General features: G+C 47.3%; 1 protein-coding gene across 1 annotated transcript in view; it reads right to left on the bottom strand.

Annotated features, from left to right (window-relative positions):
* Positions 1-26,611, bottom strand: part of LOC134966369 (uncharacterized) — a 241,952-nt gene that overhangs the window by 131,895 nt on the left and 83,446 nt on the right. The window contains exon 3 of the mRNA XM_063943042.1: positions 19,611-19,764. Within this exon, the coding sequence (XP_063799112.1) occupies positions 19,611-19,764 (154 nt within the window). The remainder of the gene's footprint in view (positions 1-19,610; positions 19,765-26,611) is intronic.

Here is a 26,611-nt window from a genome sequence, read left to right as displayed (position 1 = left end):
TAGTGCAATCTATATAAAGCAAGAGAAGCTCCCTGGAACTTGCTTTCATCAGGAGATCGTCCAGGTAAGGGACAATGTTGACCCCCTGGACTCGGAGCTGGAACATCATTTCCGACATCACCTTCGTGAACACCCTCGGAGCTGTAGATAGGCTGAAGGGCAACGCCTGAAACTGGTAGTGACCGTTAAGTAGGGTGAACCATAGATAGGCCTGATGAGGAGGCCAAATCGGGATATGCAGGTAGGCGTCCTTGATATCCAAGGACACAAGGAATTCTTGATGCTCCAGGCCCGCGATCACTGCTCTCAAAGATTCCATCTTACATTTGAAAACTTTCAGGTAAGGATTCAAGGACTTCAGATTCAAATTGAGTCTCACAGACCCGTCTGTTTTTGGCAATACAAACAGACTGGAGTAGTAACCTTGTACTTGTTGTAGCAGGGGTACTGGAACAATGACCTGGGATTGGACCAACTTGTCGATGGCCAGTAGTAGTGTAACACGCATATTTTCCAAAGCTGGCAAGCCTGATTTTTTAAGGGAGTCACATAGGACTCCTGCCGTGTCCTGAATGTGTTTTAGAAAAGTTACAGTAGTAACTAAGGTCATATCACCCGAAAGACCTTCCTGAATTTGAGTAGCTCAGGAATGAATTGCATTTGTCATCCAGCAACCTAAAATGACCGGTCTTTGAGCAAAACCTGCAGCAGTGTAGACAGGAAAATTGAGGCCACTCTAAAATCTATCTGCCGGGTCCTTTACCGTAAAGGAGCCCGGAGCAGGAAGTAATGCCTTTTTAGAAAGGCGAGAGACTGAGACATCCACCGCTGGAGATTCTTCACAGAATTTTCTGCCTTCAGGGGCAAAGGGGAATGTATGCAGAAACCGTTTGGACACCTGATATTTTTTATCTGGATTCTTCCAGGCTATTTTAAATAAGTCATCCAATTGCTTGGAATCAGGAAATGTGACTGTCAGTTTGTCTTGTGAGAGGTAGAATGACTGCTCAGTATTAGCATCCTCCAGGGCGAGCTTTAACACATCCCGAATAGCTAATATGAGCGGTTCAATACCCTGGGTAGGGGTGGAATCCCCACTTATGGGGTCCACATCATCCCCATTATCCTGTATATCATCGTCAGTATCTGAGAGGAGTGTAGGACGTTTTTGTGCCCCTGTAGCAGACAAGGGGGGATGTTTAGCAGTTAGACTTGCCACTGCTTGTTGCAGTTCCTGACTCTTATAAGCATTTGCAGTGAGTTGAGATGACATATCAGACATCATAGTTTTGATAGCTCCCAACCAGGAGGGCTCTGGACTCTCCCCCACATTGTTATCAGCATTCTGAGATGACTGACTACACTGCTCACATGATATTGAGCCAGATGAACTAGGAGAGAATCTAGCATTACAAACACTGCATGACTTCTGTTTTACCATATTGAATGAGAAAAACAGGTACAAAACACATACAACACAGCCTGAAATACAACACAAGCTTGTCCTATTGCCTGTGAGAGGAGACACAAGAGAGAGGACACCAGCGCACCCAGGGCTGTACAGCCCCAGTGAGGCTGGCAGCGTTTTATATGTAAACAACAGTGAGACTATATTATGAAAAATCCCTGAGAGGGATGTTACTTGTGCACACTACAGTGGCTCTCCCCCTCTACACCCGGTACCAGTGATCCAGGGACTGTTATGGAGGAGCTGTTGAGGCTGCTGCTGCTGCTAAGCAGTGGAAGGCGCCAAATTGCAGCTGAGCCTACTCTCATGTAGCTCCGCCCCCCATCATGGAGCCAGAGCTACTGTTTTATATTTATACTGGCCATGTCTCCTTATGTTTGTAGCCTCACATTAATGCTTGGTACAATGCATTTTAGCCAGTCTCTCGCAGGGGCTACAGCGGGTCCCCCCCAGGATGGACCCGTACACCTCACCCACGCTTCAGCCGCACAGGGAACCGGGGGGTACCCGGCGTGTACTCACCACCGATGATCACCATCAGGCAGCGTTAGGGGTGTACAGCATGCTGCGGCTGCAACAGCCAAGGCACCATGCCCCACTGAACAAACAGCCCCTCAGGACAGTGGTCCTGCAGCGGGGAAGTGGCTTTGCACCTCAAGAGGCTGGTGACCATCCCCCTCCTAACTCCCACGGTGCAGGTATGCTGTTGCCCAACAGCATACCGAAAGAAATAAAACTTAAAAGAAATTGAAGAAAAACTCTGGAGTGCGCATCCTCTCCTGAGGGCACTTTTTCTAAACCGACCGGTAGGAGGAGGCATAGAGGGGAGGAGCCAGCACACCCAGTTGAAGAATTTTAAAGTGCACTGGCTCCTTTGGACCCGTCTATACCCCATCGTACTAGTTCTGTCCCCAATATCCTTTATGGATGCTAGAGAAAATAGCGAAAAGTCCAGTTTTTTTGCCTAGGCGAAAAAGATTACTCTAATCAAATATTTTTAAAATCAGCTGTGTGGAAAGTCAGTAAACCAATGAACAATGGGGGTCATTCCGAGTTGTTCGCTAGCTGCATTCGTTCGCTGTGCAGCGATGAGTAAAAAAAAAACGGAACTTCTGCGCATGCGGAGCAATGCGCACGCGCGACGTATTACATCAACGAACGATGTCGTTTCACACAGGGTCTAGCGATGCTTTTCAGTTGCACTGCTTGCCGCAGAGTGATTGACATGAAGTGGGCGTTTCTGGGTGTCAACTGACCGTTTTCAGGGAGTGTTCGAGAAAAAAGCAGGCGTGCCAGGAAAAACACAGGCATGGCTGGGCGAACGCAGGGCGTGTTTGTGACGTCAAAATATGAACTGAACAGTCTGAAGTGATCGCAAGCGCTGAGTAGGTTTTGAGCTACTCTAAAACTGCAAAAAATAAAAACTTTGTAGCCGCTCTACGATCCTTTCGTTCTCATTTCTGCTAAGCTAAAATACACTCCCAGTGGGTGGCGGCATAGCGTTTGCACGGCTGCTAAAAACTGCTAGCGAGCGAACTCGGAATGACCACCCATGTGCTTAACACTGGATAGTAAACGTTAATTTGGGCGTTAGTGGCTCTTTAAGCTGCTTTTTCACACGTGTGTGTGTGTGTGTATTTATTCTTTGTTTTTAAGCAACAATAAATTGCACATAGGTTTATATTGCAACATCTCTTATAGGACTCAATTTATTTCCTGTTTCTGAAGAGTACAGTTTGTTTTTCTAAATTACCAGGAAACGCTGCTGATATTCTAATGTAGAGATGCATTCACTGGAAGCAAGTCCAGCAAGTGCCTGTAACTACTGCGTCTCACTCACTGTCCTCATAGTTTGGAGCAATTTCTGCTGGCTCTCTAGAGGAAATTGCACCACTGCTTATTGCAATACAAACATTGTAGTTAACAGTGACGTAGTTAATTGGTAACAATCTCTAGCACAGTGGTTCTCAAACTTGGTCCTCAGGACCCCACACAGTTCACGTTTTCCATGTTACCCAGCAGGTGCACTGTGTATCACCAACTGTCACATTTAAAAAAATCTACAAGCGACCTGAAAAACGTGACCTGTGTGGGGTCCTGAGGACCGAGTTTGAGAACCTGTGCTCTAGCATATAGGATTTTAGTTTTTCAAATACTACTCCCTTTTTTAGTGCAAATGGGGATTCACCCTATTCTATAACAGGGCTGTTTTTTCGCATAGGCCAAAAATTCAGCAGGGCTGTTTTTGACAATTTTGAGGCATTTTTTGCCAATGCCTTCCCCCCCCCCCAAAAAAAAAAAAAAAAGAGGTGAAAAGGCATTGGTGAAAATTTCCCTAAAAACAGGCCTCAAATGAATAGGCAGGGGGGCAAATTCAATAGTTCCGAGATTACCATAACTAATTGAATACACCATTTCATTAGAGCCAACCAAACCCCCTTCCACATAGAGTATATAGAAAAGTGAGCTGCTGTTACATCACTAACCCTGGCCTATGAATAAATCAGCCAATACACACAAAGCATTTATCTTCAAGGTAGTCAGCCCCTGACTAGCTAGCACAGTACTGTAGCCCATAATAAGGGCAACTCGTGGTGGAATAAAATTGGCATGATGGTTATATTTAGTTTAGTATGACTATCCAAGTTACAGTACTTTACAAGTTTATAATTATTGTTCTGTAATACACAGGGGGAAATGTATCAAAACCTTCTAAAGAGGACAAGTTGCCAATGGCAACCAGTCAGATTCTGCGTTTCATTGTATACATTGTACTAGATAAATGGGGTGAATTTACTTCCCAAACTCAATGAGATGTGTCATTCCACCATTCTGGGTGGTACATAGCACCACGCTGTCCTCAAAAGTTAGCAGCATCGGCACTACCATAGGGGCTGGGTATGTGTGCATTCAGGAATTGCAGCGATGCCAGCAGCACTTCCTACACAACCGAGTCATCGCCCGCCCCACCTCCAATAGCTAGGGGAGTATTGGTTGCTATGGGAAACATCACAACAGTCTTTCATGTATATTGACTTCATACAGCGGCTTAACACCCTCTTTAACTGTTGCCAGTATTTAAAGTACAGCTGTGTAATAAATACTCAGGGGCACTTCATAAAACTGGTACAATAGAAAAAATAAGAATTTACTTACCGATAATTCTATTTCTCATAGTCCGTAGTGGATGCTGGGAACTCCGTAAGGACCATGGGGAATAGCGGCTCCGCAGGAGACTGGGCACAAAAGTAAAAGCTTTTAGGTCACCTGGTGTGCACTGGCTCCTCCCCCCATGACCCTCCTCCAAGCCTCAGTTAGGATACTGTGCCCGGACGAGCGTACATAATAAGGAAGGATCTTGAATCCCGGGTAAGACTCATACCAGCACCACCAATCACACCGTACAACTTGTGATCTGAACCCAGTTAACAGTATGATAAACGTAGGAGCCTCTGAAAAGATGGCTCACAACAAAAAACAACCCGATTTTTGTAACAATAACTATATACAAGTATTGCAGACAATCCGCACTTGGGATGGGCGCCCAGCATCCACTACGGACTATGAGAAATAGAATTATCGGTAAGTAAATTCTTATTTTCTCTGACGTCCTAGTGGATGCTGGGAACTCCGTAAGGACCATGGGGATTATACCAAAGCTCCCAAACGGGCGGGAGAGTGCGGATGACTCTGCAGCACCGAATGAGAGAACTCCAGGTCCTCCTCAGCCAGGGTATCGAATTTGTAAAATTTAGCAAACGTGTTTGCCCCTGACCAAGTAGCTGCTCGGCAAAGTTGTAAAGCCGAGACCCCTCGGGCAGCCGCCCAAGATGAGCCCACTTTCCTTGTGGAATGGGCTTTTACAGATTTTGGCTGTGGCAGGCCTGCCACAGAATGTGCAAGCTGAATTGTACTACAAATCCAACGAGCAATCGTCTGCTTAGAAGCAGGAGCACCCAGCTTGTTGGGTGCATACAGGATAAACAGCGAGTCAGATTTTCTGACTCCAGCCGTCCTGGAAACATATATTTTCAGGGCCCTGACTACGTCCAGCAACTTGGAGTCCTCCAAGTCCCTAGTAGCCGCAGGTACCACAATAGGCTGGTTCATGTGAAACGCTGAAACCACCTTAGGGAGAAATTGAGGGCGAGTCCTCAGTTCTGCCCTGTCTGAATGAAAAATTAGGTAAGGGCTTTTATATGATAAAGCCGCCAATTCAGAGACACGCCTGGCTGAAGCCAGGGCTAACAGCATGACCACTTTCCATGTGAGATATTTCAATTCCACAGTGGTGAGTGGTTCAAACCAATGTGATTTTAGGAGACTCAACACTACATTGAGATCCCAAGGTGCCACTGGAGGCACAAAAGGAGGCTGTATATGCAGTACCCCTTTGACAAACGTCTGAACTTCAGGCACTGAAGCCAGTTCTTTTTGGAAGAAGATTGACGGGGCCGAAATTTGAACCTTAATGGACCCTAATTTTAGGCCCATAGATAGTCCTGTTTGCAGGAAATGCAGGAAACGACCCAGTTGAAATTCCTCTGTAGGGGCCTTCTTGGCCTCACACCACGCAACATATTTCCGCCAAATGCGGTGATAATGTTTTGCGGTTACATCCTTTCTGGCCTTGACCAGGGTAGGGATGACTTCATCTGGAATGCCTTTTTCCTTCAGGATCCGGCGTTCAACCTCCATGCCGTCAAACGCAGCCGCGGTAAGTCTTGGAACAGACAAGGTCCCTGCTGGAGCAGGTCCTTTCTGAGAGGTAGAGGCCACGGGTCCTCCGTGAGCATCTCTTGAAGTTCCGGGTACCAAGTCCTTCTTGGCCAATCCGGAGCCACGAGTATAATTCTTACTCCTCTCCTTCTTATGATTCTCAGTACTTTGGGTATGAGAGGCAGAGGAGGGAACACATACACTGACTGGTACACCCACGGTGTTACCAGAGCGTCCACCGCTATTGCCTGAGGGTCCCTTGACCTGGCGCAATATCTGTCTAGTTTCTTGTTGAGACGAGACGCCATCATGTCCACCTTTGGTTTTTCCCAACGGTTTACAATCACGTGGAAGACTTCTGGGTGAAGTCCCCACTCCCCCGGGTGGAGGTCGTGTCTGCTGAGGAAGTCTGCTTCCCAGTTGTCCACTCCCGAAATGAACACCGCTGACAGTGCTGTCACATGATTTTCCGCCCAGCGAAGAATTCTTGCAGCTTCTGCCATTGCCCTCCTGCTTCTTGTGCCGCCCTGTCTGTTTACGTGGGCGACTGCCGTGATGTTGTCCGATTGGATCAAAACCGACTGACCCTGAAGCAGAGGCCTTGCTTGACTTAGGGCATTGTAAATTGCCCTTAGTTCCAGGATATTTATGTGAAGAGACGTTTCCATGCTTGACCACAAGCCCTGGAAGTTTCTTCCCTGTGTGACTGCTCCCCAGCCTCTCAGGCTGGCATCCGTGGTCACCAGAATCCAGTCCTGAATGCCGAATCTGCGGCCCTCTAGAAGATGAGCACTCTGCAACCACCACAGGAGAGACACCCTTGTCCTTGGAGATAGGGTTATCCGCTGATGCATCTGAAGATGCGATCCGGACCATTTGTCCAGCAGATCCCACTGAAACGTTCTTGCATGGAATCTTCCGAATGGAATTGCTTCGTAAGAAGCCACCATCTTTCCCAGGACCCTTGTGCATTGATGCACTGACACTTGTCCTGGTTTCAGGAGGTTCCTGACTAGCTCGGATAACTCCCTGGCCTTCTCCTCCGAGAGAAACACCTTTTTCTGGACTGTGTCCAGAATCATCCCTAGGAACAGTAGACGTGTTGTTGGAATCAGCTGCGATTTTGGAATATTTAGAATCCACCCGTGCTGACGTAGCACCACCTGAGATAGTGCTACTCCGACCTCTAACTGTTCCCTGGACCTTGCCCTTATCAGGAGATCGTCCAAGTAAGGGATAATTAAGACGCCTTTTCTTCGAAGAAGAATCATCATTTCGGCCATTACCTTGGTAAAGACCCGTGGTGCCGTGGACAACCCAAACGGCAGCGTCTGAAACTGATAATGACAGTTCTGTACCACAAACCTGAGGTACCCTTGGTGAGAAGGGTAGATTGGGACATGGAGATAAGCATCTTTGATGTCCAGAGACACCATATAGTCCCCTTCTTCCAGGTTCGCTATCACTGCTCTGAGTGATTCCATCTTGAATTTGAACCTTTTTATGTAAGTGTTCAATGATTTCAGATTTAAAATCGGTCTCACCGAGCCGTCCGGCTTCGGTACCACAAACAGCGTGGAATAATACCCCTTTCCCTGTTGTAGGAGGGGTACCTTGATTATCACCTGCTGGGAATACAGCTTGTGAATAGCTTCCAATACTGCCTCCCTGTCGGAGGGAGACGTTGGTAGAGCAGACTTCAGGAACCGGCGAGGGGGAGACGTCTCGAATTCCAGTTTGTACCCCTGTGATACTACCTGCAGGATCCAGGGGTCCACTTGCGAGTGAGCCCACTGCGCGTTGAAATTTTTGAGACGGGCCCCCACCGTGCCTGAGTCCGCTTGTAAAGCCCCAGCGTCATGCTGAAGACTTGGCAGAAGCGGGGGAGGGCTTCTGATCCTGGGAAGAGGCTGCTTGCTGCAGTCTTTTTCCCCTTCCTCTGCCCCGGGGCAGAAATGAGTGGCCTTTTGCCCGCTTGCCCTTATGGGGACGAAAGGACTGAGTTTGAAAAGAAGGTGTCTTTTTCTGCTGAGAGGTGACCTGGGGTAAAAAGGTGGATTTCCCAGCCGTCGCCGTGGCCACCAGGTCTGATAGACCGACCCCAAATAACTCCTCCCCTTTATACGGCAAAACTTCCATATGCCGTTTTGAATCCGCATCACCTGACCACTGTCGTGTCCATAAACTTCTTCTGGCAGAAATGGACAACGCACTTACTCTTGATGCCAGGGTGCAAATATCCCTCTGTGCATCTCGCATATATAGTAATGCATCCTTTAAATGCTCTATAGTCAATAATATACTGTCCCTATCCAGGGTATCAATATTTTCAGTCAGGGAATCCGACCAAGCCACTCCAGCACTGCACATCCAGGCTGAGGCGATTGCTGGTCGTAGTATAACACCAGTATGTGTGTATATACCTTTTAGGATATTTTCCAGCTTTCTATCAGCTGGTTCCTTGAGGGCGGCCGTATCAGGAGACGGTAACGCCACTTGTTTTGATAAGCGTGTGAGCGCCTTATCTACCCTAGGGGGTGTTTCCCAACGCGCCCTAACCTCTGGCGGGAAAGGGTATAATGCCAATAATTTATTAGAAATCAGCAGTTTTTTATCGGGGGAAACCCACGCTTTGTCACACACCTCATTTAATTCATCCGATTCAGGAAAAACTATGGGTAGTTTTTTCACACCCCACATAATACCCTTTTTTGTGGTACTTGTAGTATCAGAAATGTTCAAAGCCTCCTTCATTGCCGTGATCATGTAACGTGTGGCCCTACTGGACATTACGTTTGTCTCGTCACCGTCGACACTGGAGTCTGTCGACCATCTGAGGTAACGGGCGCTTTAGAGCCCCTGACGGTGTTTGAGACGCCTGGACAGGCACTAACTGATTTGCCGGCTGTCTCATGTCGTCAACAGTTTTTTGCAAAGTGCTGACACTGTCACGTAATTCCTTCCATACGACCATCCAGTCAGGTGTCGACTCCCTAGGGGGTGACATCACTATTACAGGCAATTGCTCCGCCTCCACATCATTTTCCTCCTCATACATGTCGACACAATCGTACCGACACACAGCACACACACAGGGAATGCTCTGATAGAGGACAGGACCCCACGAGCCCTTTGGGGAGACAGAGGGAGAGTTTGCCAGCACACACCAGAGCGCTATATATATGCAGGGATAACCTTATATAAGTGTTTCTCCCTTCTATAGCTGCTGTATATGTATTTTCTGCCAATTAGTGCCCCCCCTCTCTTGTTTTACCCTGATTCTGTAGCAGGACTGCAGGGGAGAGTCAGGGAGCCTTCCTTCCAGCGGAACTGTGAGGGAAAATGGCGCTTGTGTGCTGAGGAGGTAGGCTCCGCCCCCTTCACGGCGGCCTTTTCTCCCGCTTTTTTTAGGAAAACTGGCAGGGGTGAAATGCATCCATATAGCCCAGGAGCTATATGTGATGTATTTCTTTAGCCATATAAGGTTTAAACATGTTTTATTGCGTCTCAGGGCGCTCCCCCCCAGCGCCCTGCACCCTCAGTGACCGGAGTGTGAAGTGTGCTGAGAGCAATGGCGCACAGCTGCAGTGCTGTGCGCTACCTTATTGAAGACAGGAACGTCTTCTGCCGCCGATTTTTCCGGACCTCTTCGCTCTTCTGGCTCTGAAAGGGGGCCGGCGGCGCGGCTCCGGGACCCATCCAGGCTGAACCTGTGATCGTCCCTCTGGAGCTAATGTCCAGTAGCCAAGAAGCCCAATCCACTCTGCAGTCAGGTGAGTTCGCTTCTTCTCCCCTTAGTCTCACGATGCAGTGAGCCTGTTGCCAGCAGGTCTCACTGAAAATAAAAAAACCTATTTAAAACTTTTACTCTAAGCAGCTCTGGAGAGCTACCTAGCATGTACCCTTCTCGGCCGGGCACAAAAATCTAACTGAGGCTTGGAGGAGGGTCATGGGGGGAGGAGCCAGTGCACACCAGGTGACCTAAAAGCTTTTACTTTTGTGCCCAGTCTCCTGCGGAGCCGCTATTCCCCATGGTCCTTACGGAGTTCCCAGCATCCACTAGGACGTCAGAGAAAGGTGGGGTTTCCCATAGCAACCAGGCTGTCAAATGCTCCATAGCCATGAAGTAGGAAATGCAATAACTGCAAAAATGAAAGTAACATGCGCACTTAGCTGCAATAACAGAAAATACTTGACATTAGTAGAGCGCCTTCTAATCGCATTCTATATATGGGGTGCGTATGCTGACTGTGAAGGACCATAATGACACTGTAGGAACTTCTAATGACAGTATATACAGTATATTAGGTGAATGTTGGCTATGACGCAATGCTAATATGTTAGCAATATACCTGTACTGATAACTGGTAAGATACAGCCCTTTCACACACAAGCAAAAACCCGGGCTTGTTTATTGGCAAGCTGCTCAATCAGATTGTGATGTCACTCAGGTGCTAAAAGGGAGGGGTAATTCTGAGTAAGGAAAAACATTTTGCTATCCCTGATGCACACTGAGTGAAAAATAGCACTACATAATAATCAGATAATACAGAGATCTTGGCTGCATACATCTGCAGATATAGGCTCTCAGATGCTGTAGGAGCCATTATCATGTGGCCTAACACTGGGCTATTAGACCCAGACATATTTGTTATTATTTATAGGGTGGGTTTGGGGTGCGGTACCCCCTGTGCTGGTGTGGCTGGGCTGCTTCAGGTTGGCACACCCTAAGACTTTATTAACACTTATGTTTTTCCCTATCACATTGTATATATTTTAACACTTCTCACTTACATAGCACTTATGTGCTTCTTATTAACCCCTACTAATTTTCACCTGTGTGCTGCACTTGGGTGGCCGGCCTGTGCCGACATGATGGGGTCCTGCATCCCGGACCAATACCTAGTGTTAGGGACCCCCAAGTGACAGAGACGCTTTGCCGTTCGGCCTGGGCGCTTAACCCTATTTCTGCAGATATATGCAACCAATATCTCTGTATTATCTGATTATTATGTAGTGTTACTTTTCACTCAGTGTGCATTAGGGATAGCAAAATGTTTTTTCTTATGTCTGGAAGAGTCAGATCCAGGTTGACAGTCCTGGGTCCGCGAATCTGCATCTGACCGGGTTAATTCCCGGGACTTACAACTCAGGTCAGTGCCCCGGCTTGTGTGTGAAAGGTATTACTTGGGTCATGCCTAAAAAGCATTCAATGGCGGGGACAGTAGCACTTGGAGATTACATCATCTCCAAGCATCTACTGTTAGATGGAAGTCCCGGGTCTGGTAACGACCCGGGAAAAACCTGGGTCATCACCCAGGTGTGAATGGGGGAATAAGTACTGAAACCCCAGCTTCAACCAGTGTTCTGTGCCTAGGGTCTGAGCCAGGTTTATATCTGAAAGGGGTATAAATGGGAAAAACGTAATTAGAATGTGATAATTTACAGGCACATACTAAATGGAACAATGTATCCATGGACATAATTCTTTATTATCCCTTAGTGGCAATCAAATGGTATTACCCTCCGACGCGCCTGACTTACACATTGTGAATTAAACAGCATGCTAATGCAGGGGTACAAGGCTTATAGTAAATCGGTATCACTTACTCTAACCAGGCATAAGGGAGATTGTTACCATGTGGCAGAAACTGTAGGCTATAGAACTTTCTACAGTCTTCACGCAAGGCTGTTTTAGCAGGGCAACGCGCCCTGCCCGATATTTAAAGGGCAAAATGCACCCTGCCCTTTTTCTGGCATCCTGTTAAAACTGCTTACTGTTGCCATGACGCCGGGTCAATACATGCTGTGTGCATGCGCATGGCATCTTTTATGGAGGCACACATTGCCCCATTAGTGACATCGAAGACCTGTGACTCCACCATTTGTGACACTGACCGAGGCCGCGCCGCCCACAATAGTGACGCCGGCGGGGTCGCTCCTAGGGTTACCACCTCATCCCTTTAATTCTGGACACACATTAATTACACAGGTTCTGTGGCTGATTAAAACCAGGTGAAATGGAGTCTTGAAGTCAGCCAGCCACAGAACCTGTGTAATTAATGTGTGTCCAGAATTAAAGGGATGTGGTGGTAACCCTAGTCGCTCCCCATTTTCGACAGCGGCCGCATACTGCCCAAGCACCTATACGTCCTTCCAGCATCCTAGCGGGATCACTGTTTGTACATGTATACATTGTCCCCTTTGTAAGTTATCCCACATGATTGTATTTTTCCCCTCTGCTGACTAGTAATCAATAGAAGCATATTGTTAACATACACGCATTGGGTTACATTGACATAATATACACAGACATTAGAAGTTACTAGAGTTGTATTATCACCCACTACACTCGAGAACGCACTAGAATATACTACACACTGGTTAAATAATTACAGGGTTATCTTATTCCAGAATAAACACCTCATACTTACAATGCGATTAGGTTGCTGGGTGCTCTACGAATTTCAAAACTGACAGCTCAGCAGCCCTCACTTTACAAGGCTTGTCTATGATGTCAGCACTGCGTATACACTGTCACTGCATATTAGATATTTTCAAACTGTTCCAAAAAACATTCCCCCGTTGCACATATGTCTGTGAAATTTCACTACTCATGGGAAACTGGTCATGAACCGGGGAAAGGGGGCAACCAGGGGAGCGTCTGACTCCCCACTGCTGACATCAACCCTAGGGATCACAGCCTCATACTACTCCTGGAGCCTATGATCCCTAAGGGCTAGCGCTGGTGCACCCGAGGCGGCAGCCGCATCAGCGACTGTTTGGTAGTCTCCTCCCAAAGCAGTGCGGCTGTGTCTGTATTCCCCCTCTAAGCGGAACCGATGCCTTACTTTCTCCCCGTGCTCCGGCCACAGCCTGGTAACGTCTGCTGAACCTGCTAGTATATCCGACACAGACGCCCGCCGAAACAGCACTTTACTCGTGGGTAAGCATTGTCGCAGCCCAGCGGACAGTTGTTGGAGCAACTTTTTCTAAGGTACGTATAAGACGCTTTTTAGAAAGATCACTCAAAAAAATAGTAAGACTATAAAAATAAAATAAGAAAGCTTATGGCTGCTAAAAACCAGCAGCCCTCTGACCATAGTCCGGCTCCTGCCGCACCAAACAAAAAACTGATTTGTCTGAGCCAGCAGGCGGGGATATATGGGCGGGCCCGTTGCATGCTAGGAGGCCGAAAAGCTTTGACCAATTGGTGCAAATCCGCTGTCGCTTCATCATATCCCAATGTTATCCTGTGGATAGTGGACCCTGCCAGAGAAATGCTTTTTAATGCATGTAAAAAAAATCAATGCTCCAAGTCAGTCCATAGTTGCAGCGTCCTTCATCGTCGGATGTAGTGCGTTGCAGTCACCGGGTAATTTACAGTCTGCAGTTGGTGGGTGTCGGGAAGGGGACCATTATAGAAAACGGGAGGGGGGGGAGCGGGGGTGTCGGCCCCATTTTTGATGGCGTGCAGAGGCCAATAACTGTGTCTTCTGACACAGAGTCACCAACTTCAGCAGCATAGTTGTAGCAGGAATTCTGGGCAATCTTAGGGTTGCTGAGATGCCCGATGGTGATGGACATCTCCACTGAAAAGACGACACTTGCATCAATTACACACCTTCTCAGATCCTCTGCTACCACTGAGCACTCCTGCGTCCACCTCTGAATAAGGCCAAGATACCTGTTCTCGGCATTAGCCAAGTGGCTGGAAAGCACTATGTAGGAGCACCAGAAGGGTTACTGCTAATCCCATATGCTTTCATTTCTGAATGGCAGATATTTGCAGTTTACAGCTTTTAACAGAAAGATACTTTGCCTGAAAACAATAGATGTTACTGTCCTAGGGAATACGTCATCAACAGTATATAAATACGTATAAATAAGAATTTACTCACCGGTAATTCTACTTCTCGTAGTCCGTAGTGGATGCTGGGTACTCCGTAAGGACCATGGGGTATAGACGGGCTCCGCAGGAGACTGGGCACTCTTAAAAGAAAGATTAGGTACTATATCTGGTGTGCACTGGCTCCTCCCTCTATGCCCCTCCTCCAGACCTCAGTTAGGGAAACTGTGCCCGGAAGAGCTGACATTACTAGGAAAGGATTTGGAATCCAGGGTAAGACTCATACCAGCCACACCAATCACACCGTACAACTTGTGATAACTATACCCAGTTAACAGTATGAACAAAAACTGAGCCTCTCTCAACAGATGGCTCAAACAATAACCCTTTATTTAAGCAATAACTATATACATGTATTGCAGAGAGTCCGCACTTGGGACGGGCTCCCAGCATCCACTACGGACTACGAGAAATAGAATTACCGGTGAGTAAATTCTTATTTTCTCTGACGTCCCAGTGGATGCTGTGTACTCCGTAAGGACCATGGGGATTATACCAAAGCTCCCAAACGGGCGGGAGAGTGCGGATGACTCTGCAGCACCGAATGAGCAAACTCAAGGTCCTCCTCAGCCAGGGTATCAAACTTGTAGAACTTTGCAAAAGTGTTTGAACCCGACCAAGTAGCTGCTCGGCAAAGCTGTAATGCCGAGACCCCTCGGGCAGCCGCCCAAGAAGAGCCCACCTTCCTCGTGGAATGGGCTTTTACTAATTTAGGATGCGGCAGTCCAGCCGCAGAATGTGCAAGCTGAATCGTGCTACAGATCCAGTGAGCAATATTCTGCTTTGAAGCAGGAGCACCCAGCTTGTTGGGTGCATGCAGGATAAATAGCGAGTCAGTTTTTCTGACTCTAGCCGTCCTGGAAACCAAGTTTCAGGGCCCGGACTACGTCCAGCAACTTGGAATCCTCCAAGTCCCTAGTAGCCGCAGGCACCACAATAGGTTGGTTCAAATGAAACGATGATACCACCTTAGGGAGAAATTGGGGACGAGTCCTCCATTCTGCCCTTTCCATATGGAAGATCAGATATGGGCTTTTACATGACAAAGCCGCCAATTCTGACACACGCCTAGTCCAAGCTAAGGCCAAAAGCATGACCACTTTCCATGTGAGATATTTTAGCTCCACGGTCTTAAGTGGCTCAAACCAGTGGGATTTTAGGAATCCAACACACGTTAAGATCCCAAGGTGCCACTGGAGGCACAAAAGGGGCTGAATATGCAGCACCCCTGTAACAACGTCCGAACTTCAGGCAGTGAAGCCAGTTCTTTTTGATAGAAAAAGGGATAGGGGCGAAATCTTGGCCTTTATGGATCCTAATTTTAGGCCCATAGTTACTCATGACTGTAGGAAGTGCAGGAATCGACCCCCCTGGAATTCCTCTGTAGGGCCTTCCCGGCCACACACCAAGCAACCTATTTTCGCCATATACAGTGAAAAAGTCTTGCTGTCACGTCTTTCCTAGCCTTTATCAGCGTAGGAATAACTGCATCCGGAATGCCCTTTTCCGCTAGGATCCGGCGTTCAACCGCCATGCCGTCCAACGCAGCCGCGGTAAGTCTTGGATCAGACAGGGTCCCTGTTGCAACATGTCCAGGCCATGGGTCCTCTGAGAGCATTTCTTGCAGTTCCGGGTACTCTTGGCCAATCCGGAGCAAAGAATATTGTTCACACTCCTCCGTTTATTACAATTCTCAGCCCTATTGTCTGAGAGGAAGAGGAGGGAATATATAGACCGACTGGAATACCCACGGTGTTACTAGTGCGACCACAGCTATCGCCTGAGAGTCCCTTGACCCAGCGTAAAATCTTTTTTATCTTTTTATTGAGGTGGGACGCCATGTAGTCCACCTGAGGCAGTTTCCATCAATATGCAAAACTGCGTGAAGACTTCCTGATGAAGTCACCACCTTCCCGGGTGGAGGTCGTGTCCACTCCCGGAATGAACACTGCTGACAGTGCGCTTACTTGATTCTCCGCCCAGCGAAGAATTCTGGTGGCTTCTACCCTCGCCACCCTGCTCCTTGTGCCGCCCTGGCGGTTTACATGAGCCCCTGCGGTCTGACTGGATCAGAACCGGTTGGTCGCGAAGCAGGAACTCCGCTTGACTTAGGGCGTTGTATATGGCCCTTAGTTCCAGGATATTGATGTCAAGGCAAGTCTGTTGGCTTGACCACAAACCTTGGAATTTTCTTCCCTGTGTAACTGCCCCCCACCCTCGGAGGCTTGCATCCGTGGTCACCAGGACCCAGTCCTGAATGCCGAATCTGCGGCCATCGAGAAGGTGAGCACTCCGCAGCCACCACAGGAGAGACACCCTGGCCCTGGGGGATAGGGTGATTAACCGATGCATCTGAAGATGTGATCCGGACCACTTGTCCAGTAAGTTCTATTGTCCTTGCATGGAACCAGCCGAAGGGGATGGCCTCGTATGATGCCATCATCCTTCCCAGGACTCGAGTGCAGTGATGCACTGACACCTGTTTTGGTTTTCAATGGATTCCTGACCAGTGTCATGAGCTCCTGAGCTCTCTCTATCGGGCGATAAACCCTCTTCTGGTCTGTGTCTAGGATCATGCCTAGGCGAGGCAGATGAGCTGTAGGAACCAACTGCGACTTCGGAATATATAGAATCCAGTCGTGTTGCCGTTTCACTTTCAGAGAAGGTGATACGCTGTCCAGCAACTGCTCTCTTGATCTCACTTTTATGAGGAGATCATCCAAGTACAGTATGTGATAATAGTGACACCTTGCTTCCACAGGAGCACCATCATATCCGCCATTACCTTGGTGAAATTGGTAATGACAATCCCGTACCGCAATTCTGAGGTACGCCTGATGAGGTGGATAAATGGGGACACGAAGGTATGCATCCCTTATGTCCCGATTAATTTCAGGCTTGCAATCACCGCTCTTAGCGATTCCATCTTGAACCTGAACCTTTTCAGGTATATGTTCAGGGATTTTAATTCAATATGGGTCTAACCGAACCTACTGGTTTCGGGATTATAACATGGTCGAATAATAACACCCTCTTGTTGAAGGAGGGGACCCATGACCACCACCTGTTGAAGATACAATTTACGAATAGCAGTTAACACTGGCTCCCTCTCTTGGGGGGAAGCCCACCGGGTCCTCGGTGAGGGGGCATCTTCTCACAGTCCAGCCTGTATCCCTGCGATACAATTTCTATTGCCCAGGGATCTAACAGGGAGTGAACCCACCTGTGGCTAAACTTACGAAGGCGTGTCCCCATCGGGCCTAGCTCCGCCTGTGGAGCCCCAGCGACATGCGGTGGATTTTTGTAGAGGCCGGGGAGGACTTCTGTTCCTGGGGACTAGCTGTGTTGTACAGCTTCTTTCCTCTGCCACCGGCTCTGACAAGAAAGGACGCACCTCAGACTTTCTTGTTTCTTTATTCGAAAAGCTGCATTTAATAATGTCGTGCTTTCCTAGGCTGTGCAGGAATATAAGGCAAAATATCAGAATTACCAGCTATAGCTGTGGAGACCAGGCCCAAGAACCTTTCTCCACACAATCCTCAGCCTTCCATATGCCTCTTAAGTCGGCATCATCTGTCCAATGTATATTCTACAGGACACGTCAAGCAGAAATCGACATAGCTTTTGTCTCTAGGACCCAGTATACTCATGTCCCTTTGGGCATGCTTTATAATTATATATCTATCACTTAAGACAGCATCTTAAAATATTTATAAGCATACTAGGGTCTCAATCTCTGCTGATAAGGTACCTGTCCACGCTGCCACAGCGCTATAAACCCATGCCGACACAATCGCCGGTCTGGGTAGTATACTAGAATGTGCACACTATCTGCAGGATCCCTGAGAATAGCTAGTGCAAACAGGACACCCAAGGGGAAGATTCTCAACACATCCTGGCCCTAGTGGGGAAAGGATACAGCCTGAGAATTCTCTTGTGGGAAGCTGCCGTCTCTTTTCTGGAGATTCCCGCTCTTTTTCCTCATGAGAGGAGGGAAATTTACCTCAGCATTCTTCCCCTTAACATGTGTACTCTCGTGTCAGGGACAGATGAGTCATCAGTGATATGCAAATCATCTTTTATTCCAATAATCATATATTGAATATCTTTTAGCCCTCTTGGCTGTAACTTTGCATTATCGTAGTCGACAGTGGAGTTAAACTCCGTGTCGATACTTTGTTATTTTGGATAGTGAACATAGAGAGACTCTGAAGGACACTGTGACATAGGGACAGACCAGGGTAGATTTCCTTTCTGTTCCCTAACCTTTTGTGCAATAATTTTACCTCAGCACTTACACATATCCAAACAGGTGTCGGCGTTGTCGACGGAGACACCCTCCCACACACATATCCGCTCTATCACTTCCTTAGAGGAGCCTTTTACCTCAGATATGTCGACACACGCGTACCGACACACCACACACACAGGGGATGCTCTATTTGAAGACAGTTCCCCCACCAGGCCCTTTGGAGAGACAGAGAGAGAGTATGCCAGCACACACCACAGCGCTATATAATACAGGGATGTACACTATACTGAGTGATTTTTCCCCTATAGCAGCTTATATACACAGTTTTGCGCCTAAATTTATGTGCCCCCCCTCTCTTTTTTACCCTTTGTGTACCAGGATACTGCAGGGGAGAGCCTGGGGAGCTTCCTTCCAGCTGAGCTGTGAAGAGAAAATGGCGCCGGTGTGCTGAGGAAGAAGGCCCGGCCCCCTCAGCGGCGGGCTTCTGTCCTTTTATGTACTTTAATGGCGGGGGTTAATGCACATATACAGTTTATCAGACTGTATTATGTGCTTTTCGCCAAGTAAGGTAATCGAATTGCTGCCCAGGGCGCCCCCCCCAGCGCCCTGCACCCATCAGTGACCGGAGTGTGTGGTGTGCTAAGGGAGCAATGGCGCACAGCTGCAGTGCTGTGCGCTACCTTAATGAAGACAGGAGTCTTCAGCAGCCGATTTTCAACTTCTCTTCGTTCTTCTGGCTCTGCAAGGGGGACGGCGGCGCGGCTCCGGGACCGGACGACCGAGGACTGGGCCTGTGTTCGATCCCTCTGGAGCTAATGGTGTCCAGTAGCCTTAGAAGCCCAAGCTAGCTGCAAGCAGGTAGGTTCGCTTCTCTCCCCTCAGTCCCACGTAGCAGTGAGTCTGTTGCCAGCAGATCTCACTGAAAATAAAAAACCTAACAAATACTTTCTTTTCTAGGAAGCTCAGGAGAGCCCCTAGGGTGCATCCAGCTCTGGCCGGGCACAGATACTAACTGAGGTCTGGAGGAGGGGCATAGAGGGAGGAGCCAGTGCACACCAGATATAGTACCTAATCTTTCTTTTAAGAGTGCCCAGTCTCCTGCGGAGCCCGTCTATACCCCATGGTCCTTACGGAGTACCCAGCATCCACTAGGACGTCAGAGAAATATAGTATACTGTGTTAACCTTGTTCATTGTCAAACACAATACATATTTGAAACTGTATAAGTGGCTTCTCTTGCCGCAGTCACATAGTGCACTTACCGATTCCTATCAGCTGAATAAGAGACACCGTCGAATCTTCGTTGCTCTGCTGCACAAGATTGGAGATGGTTAAGCCAAGCACACAGAGAAGAGAAAGGATGGCCAGGCAGAAATAGGTTTTTATTGGCCATGGCAACTCTGCCCAGGGTTTGATCTGTAATATAAAGAAGATAAAAAGAAAGTAAGAACACATATATAAAGCTGTGCTTACAGTGCCACATGTGCCCACCGGGTGTGGTTCGTTTTATCGACAGTATCTAGGTCGACAATGATTAGGTCGACCACTATAGGTCGACAGTCACTAGGTCGACATGGATGGAAGGTCGACAGGGTTTCTAGGTCGATATGTGCTAGGTCGACAGGTCTAAAGGTCGACATGAGGATTTTTTTATTTTTTTTGTGTCGTTTTCTTCATAAAGTGACCGGGATCCCAAATTAGTGCACCGCGTCCCCTCGCATGGCTCGCTTCGCTCGCCATGCTTCGGGCATGGTGCCTTCGCTCCGCTACCGCTTCGCTCGGCACACTTTACCGTTTCAATCGTAGTCCACATAGATCGTTAAGTATGAAAAAATCCACAATTTTTAAAAAAAAAACTCATGTCGACCTTTAGACCTGTCGACCTAGCACATGTCGACCTAGAAACCCTGTCGACCTTCCATCCATGTCGACCTAGTGACTGTCGACCTATAGTGGTCGACCTAAACATTGTCGACCTAGACACTGTCGATCTTTAGACCGGATCCCGTGCCCACCACGCACAATTTAGGTGTGTTGGATTGGTGTTGGAGACACAGATGAGCGGGCGATGAAGTGAGCAGGGTCACACAACTTGTAACAGAAAACCAGCAACACATTACCCGCAGCTAATTCCTCAGTGCCTGTGTATAGAAAGCTTGAGGAGGCAGTGCTGTTGCCAATCGGAAGATCTAAACCTTTACAGGGGGGCATACTACTGCTATGAGCCCGTCAATGTGGTTTAAAATGCATTTCTATATAAAAACAAAATTAATGCATCCAATCCCACAATAGTTAAGACAACATATGTCAAGAGTAAAGATGCCTTGATCACTGAAAACAGCATTTACCATTCACTGAGGTATGAATTTATTAAAAAACAGGCCTGCCATTATGTAATAAAACACAACCCACAGACACAGGGTCTGTTTCAAAGATGGCTGCTACAGCACAGACAAATATGTAAAAGAAGCTTCTCTGATCCGAAGCTGCGTCCAAAGACGCATCCAAAGACGTCCAGCTATCGGATCAACTGTGTGGCCATCGGATGTCCAGTCAAATAGGCCCATAGTTTGTATATGTCAGTGTTGCTACCTCTGCACTCACTGATGTATAAAGCAACTGTAAGTAAATGAAGCCCTCTACTGGTAAAAGAATAAAATCATTTTACTGTTCGAAAATATAAACATTCTGAGAATTATGCCAGGGGACAAAATATATGGTGGCAGGGATCCGGTCCGTAGGTCGATAGTAACTAGGTCGACACTATCTAGGTCGACCACTTTTGGTCGACAGTAACTAGGTCGACAGGTCAAAAGGTCGACATGAGTTTTTCACGATTTTTTTCTTATTTTGAACCTTTTCATACTTAACGATCCACGTGGACTACGATTGGAACAGTAATCTTGCCCGAAGCATGGCGAGTGAAGCGAGAAATGCGAGGGGACACGGTGCACTAATTGGGGATCCCGGTCACTCTACGAAGAAAACGACACAAAAAAACACACACAAAAAAACTAATGTCGACCATTTTGACCTGTCTACCTAGACCATGTCGACCTAAAGACCTTGTCAACCTAGTTACAGTCGACCAATAGTGGTCAACCTGGACACTGTCGACCTAGTTACGATCTACCTTCCATACCACACCACTGGTGGCATATGTATTAAGGTCCGAGTTTGCCGTAAGTGTGATGCCAGCTGATCTTAAAACAAGTTTTTATTTTATTTTGTATATTAGAGAATACCATCAACATAGTATACAAAGTACCATAAAAGAAGACTGAGAATAAACAAAATGAATCAACAGGGTACCATAAACATAATCGATATAGATTACATAGGAAAAAAAAGAGACCTAAACAGTGAGCTTGCAATACACTCAATAAAATTAACACAGGGGGTAATTCCAAGTTGATCGCAGCAGGATTTTTTTTAGCAATTGGGCAAAACCATGTGCACTGTAGGGGAGGCAGATATAACACGTGCAGAGAGAGTTAGATTTGGGTGGGTTATTTTGTTTCTGTGCAGGGTAAATACTGGCTGCTTTATTTTTACACTGCAAATTAGATTGCAGATTGAACACACCCCACCCAAATCTAACTCTCTCTGCACATGTTATATCTGCCTCCCCTGCAGTGCACATGGTTTTGCCCAATTGCTAACAAAAATCCTGCTGCGATCAACTTGGAATTACCCCCACAAATAGAATATTACTGAGAGTAAAATCATAACAATCACAAAACAAAAAGGGAGAGGGATAAATGGTCACAAAGGATCACAAATAATCACTAGCAGAGTCCAGGAAGGGGGGTAGAATGGTGAAGGTACCAGGATATCCTGGTGCAAACTAACAGATCGAACCGGAGCACTTAATAGAGCTACTTTAGCATCATTCAAGATAGGAGTACCTAAAATCCCAGATAATAATGTCCATACGTGATTCCAAAAAGCAGAAATAATTGGGCATAACCACCAAATGTGAAAGAATGTACCTTCTTCTCCACTATTTCTCCAGCATAAATTAGAAGTTGGTGGAAAAATGGCGTTAAGCTTTGGTGGAGTTAGGTACCATCGTGTGTAAACCTTATAACAAGTCTCTCTGATGGCCACGCCAATAGAGGCTTTAGACGTTCTCACTCTAATGGCGGACCATTCCTCATCGTCAATAGGGGTGGACAGGTCAGCCTCCCATTTGAGCTCATGAGGTTCACGGACAGGAAGAGTTGGGGTTAGAATGGAGCGGTAAATGACAGAAATGTTACCTTTGCTGCCTATGGAGTATATACAAAGGCGTTCAAATGGGGATAACATTCGAGATTTGTTAGAAGGAAGCTGAGAGTTAACAAAACTCATAATCTGTACATACTGGTAATGGTAAGAGAGCGGGATTGAAAATTTAGTCTGGAGATCAGGAAGAGATACTGGAGAAAACTGACCATTCATATTTCTGAATCTATTAATGTGAAATATTTCTCAGTATGATGCCATGGACCTGCCACAACCCTCTGGGGGGGGAGAGAGGATGATTCCAAATAGGAGCCATATGAGAGGGAAAGTTAACTAAATTCAAAGATAAGCGGAGTCTGTCTCATAGCTGAAGAGTAAAGCATATTGTCGGGATCACATAGGCAGAGGCTGGTCTAAGCGTTTTAGGGAGCCATACCATCATCTCATCTACTTGTCGTTCGTGAATCATGTCATTTTCCAAATCCACCCATCTCCTACAACCAGGTTCGGAATGCAACGATACTATCTGATTTAGGTGGGCTGCATAATAATAGGAACGAAGCACCGGGATGCGAGGTTTACCATGCGCCCAGATAAACCGATTACAAAGTTATTGCAGAGAATCCAGTGCTAAAATCGGGACAGGAATGGGAAGAGTCTGGAACAGATACAATAACCTCGGGAGTAGATTCATTTTAATGGTGTTGGTCCTACCAACGGGTGGTATTTATGTGACCGGCGGTCGGGAGACAGACAGTCACATGACCTCCTCCAGCATCCCGACCCCTCACTATTCCAATGGTCGGCATGCCGACCAACAGGGACTATTTCCACTCGTGGGTGTCCACGACACCCATAGAGTGGGAGTAGAACCCGTGGCGACCGTAGGTCGCCACCGAGCCCGCAAGGGGCTTGCTGCACTCGCCCCTCCCCACCGGGATCCCGGCGTCAGTAAGCTGACCGGCGGTCTCCTGACTGCCGGTCAGCCATACTACACCCCTACCAACCCATGAAATAAAGAGAGACTGCCAGTGTGTTAAATCTTTAGTCAGTGTTTGAAACATATGGGAGTAGTTAGCTTGAAATAAGAGAGAATATGTCTTAGTAATGGAGATGCCTAAATATTTAATTGCTGAGGGGCACCAGGTACAAAGGGAAAAGAAGATGTAAGCGATAAAAGTTGTTGGGAAGAAATGCAGAGCCATAGCTTCAGACTTAGAACTGTTCATTTTGTATCCAGAGACATAAAGTTATAGCTGTGACTGGAGTTTAGGTAGGGAAACCGAGGGGTTAGACAAAAGTAAGAAGAATGTCATCCGTAAAAATAGACAATTTGTACTGGTTATTCCCCACTTCAATGCCCCTAATATTAGGGTTAGCTCTAATTCTGCCCGCCAATGGCTCTATGCAGATCGCACAAATAAGGGGCGAAAGGGGGCATCCCTGCCTAGTCCCATTCCCCAGAGCAAAGCGCGTGGAGTAACACATTGGTCATTACAGAAGAGGATGGGTGAGAATACAGTGCTGCGATAGCTTGCAAAAAATTACCCCGTAGACCCACTGATGATAGCGTGGTAAACATAAAAGGCCACAAGAGACGATCAAACGCCTTTTCTGCGTCCAAGGCCACAACTACTGAGGATATCTTTTTAGTATTACAATAGTGAATCAGATCTATAGTACGCCTAGTGTTGTCGGAAGCTTGGCGCAGGGGTATGAAGTAGACTTGGTCCGGATGAATGAAGGGTGGCAGTACCCCATTAAATCTTGTGGCTAAGATTTTGGCAAATAATTTAAGGTCGGTATTGGTAAGGGAAATGTGACGTTAGGTTGCGCATAGTGAGGGATCGTTTACTGGTTTGGGAATGACAATGATTCTAGAAGTGGTAGAGTCTGGGTGGAACATGGCACCATGTAAAACTGCATTAAACAAACAAAGCAACTGAGGAGAGACTTGCTGTGCAAAGCACTTATAATAGGCCATTGTAAACCCATCGGGGCCAGGTGCCTTTGATGGTTTTTGTGTTTTAAGGGCCGAGGCAAGTTCCTCCTCAGTGATATCCATTTCCAAAGCCTGAGTCGCTGAATCAGAAGCTTTTTTTTGCAGCACTGAGATCAGGTCAAAACTCGGCAAAACTGCGCATGCGTAAGCACCACAATGCGCAGGCGCGTCGTACGGGTACAAAGTGGATCGGTGCTGGGCGATGGATTTAACGAAGAATCCATTCGCACAGCCGATCGCAAGAAGACTGACAGGAAGAAGGCGTTTATGGGTGTCAACTTACCGTTTTCAGGGAGTGGTTGGAAAAACGCAGGCGTGTCCAAGCGTTTGCAGTGCGGGTGTCTGACGTCAATTCCGGGACCGGACAGGCTGAAGTGATCGCAGCTGTTGAGTAAGTTCAGACCTACTCAGAAACTGCACAAAACTTTTTTGTATTGCTCGGCTGCACAAGCGTTCGCACACTTGCAAAGCGAAAATACACTCCCCCATAGGCAGCGACTATCTGATCTCAGCGCTTCAAAAAATAGCTAGCGTGCGATCAGGTCGGAATGACCCCCATAGTGTGAGCTTTATTACTTTTGTCGTAAAATTTATGATTGACCCATCTGAGGCTCTTCTCAACTCGTTCAGCTAGCAACACCTGCAGTTCAGCCCGAGCCTTAGTTAGTTGTGACAGAATTTTCTTGGATAGAGTTCTTTTATGTTCACAATCCAAAGAAGCAATGGTAGAGTGTAAAGACGCTATCAAAGCCTCCTGGGATTTTTTTTGCGGCGCAAAGCAAACTGAATAATATGTCCTCTAATCACTCATTTGTGGGCCTCCCAAACAGTAGGGAAAGGTACATCAGAGGAATTAAGTTGGAAGTAATCCCGTAAACATTCCCCCACCATCTCATGAAATTGAGGAAGTTTCAATAGCATTTCATTCAGTCTCCAGGAGGGCCGACCAGTATTAGCCTCTAGTAGTCCAAAAGATACCTCCAAGAAGGAGTGATCGAACCATGTGTTAGGAGAAATGTGTCACGGCCGGCAGATCGGGTTCTAGGAGTCCTGGTACTTACCCGTCCGGAAACTTTGGCGCAGTCCCTCCGGAAGGGGTGCAGGCTGCTGGCGGTGGTCAAGCTTGCAGGCAGGTCTGGGAGGCCACGGGGAGGGGCAGCAGCGAGGGCGTGTGCAGCTTTCAGCTGCAGAGTTGCAGTATGGACGCCGCCATCTTGGAAGGGTCAGCTGCCCAAATTCACCCAGTGACCAGCAAGGCTAGCAAAGTCAATGAGAAACAGCCTACAGGTATAAATCTGAGGCTTTCTGGGCAAAAGATCGCCAGTGCAACGTCTCTCACACAGCCTTGTGTGTGCTAGTTAATCCGTGCTCCACAGCAGTGCTATTGTAGCATACAGTTCCTGGAATCCTTTGTATTTCTGAATTTCCTGGTCACCTCGACACACTTGCTGATCCTCCAGTTACCCTACGCTCTCAGTGAAACTCAAGTTGTCCAAACCTCCAGTCAACCTACCGACCGGGGTACTACCACCAGGCATTCGCTCTCGGGCAGTCGGCTTCTGCCGAACCGTCTGCTTCCACAGTTTTTAAAACCACAGCACCTGCAGTACCCTCATAGGAGACCTATGAAAAAGACCTTTATTCAGCCTGCCTGGCTAATCCTGTTGAAGGTTGCCGACACTGGGCCTCAAGCCGCAAGTCCGGATTCCCAAAACCTAAGTACTCTGACAAAATAGAGGAGTGGACAGTTGTGTGAGACAAGGAGGCACAACCTAAGAACAAATCTATGCGTGAGTAGGTATCGTGAGGTGTAGAATAAAAAGTATAATCCCTAACTGTAGGATTAATGGCCTTCCAAATATCAGACAAAAGAACATTACATTGAAATATCAACTAAAATTGACATTGGAAAAAGGAGGTTTATGGTAAGAACTTACCGTTGTTTAATCTCTTTCTGCGAGGTACACTGGATTCCACAGGGAATTACATTGGGGTGTAGAGTTGGATCTTGATCCGAGGCACCAACAGGCTAAA

Source organism: Pseudophryne corroboree, chromosome 10 (assembly GCF_028390025.1).
Source record: "Pseudophryne corroboree isolate aPseCor3 chromosome 10, aPseCor3.hap2, whole genome shotgun sequence".
Taxonomy (NCBI): domain Eukaryota; kingdom Metazoa; phylum Chordata; class Amphibia; order Anura; family Myobatrachidae; genus Pseudophryne; species Pseudophryne corroboree.
The sequence above is the reverse complement of the archived record's forward strand: the minus strand, read 5'-3'. Positions and strand labels throughout refer to the sequence as shown.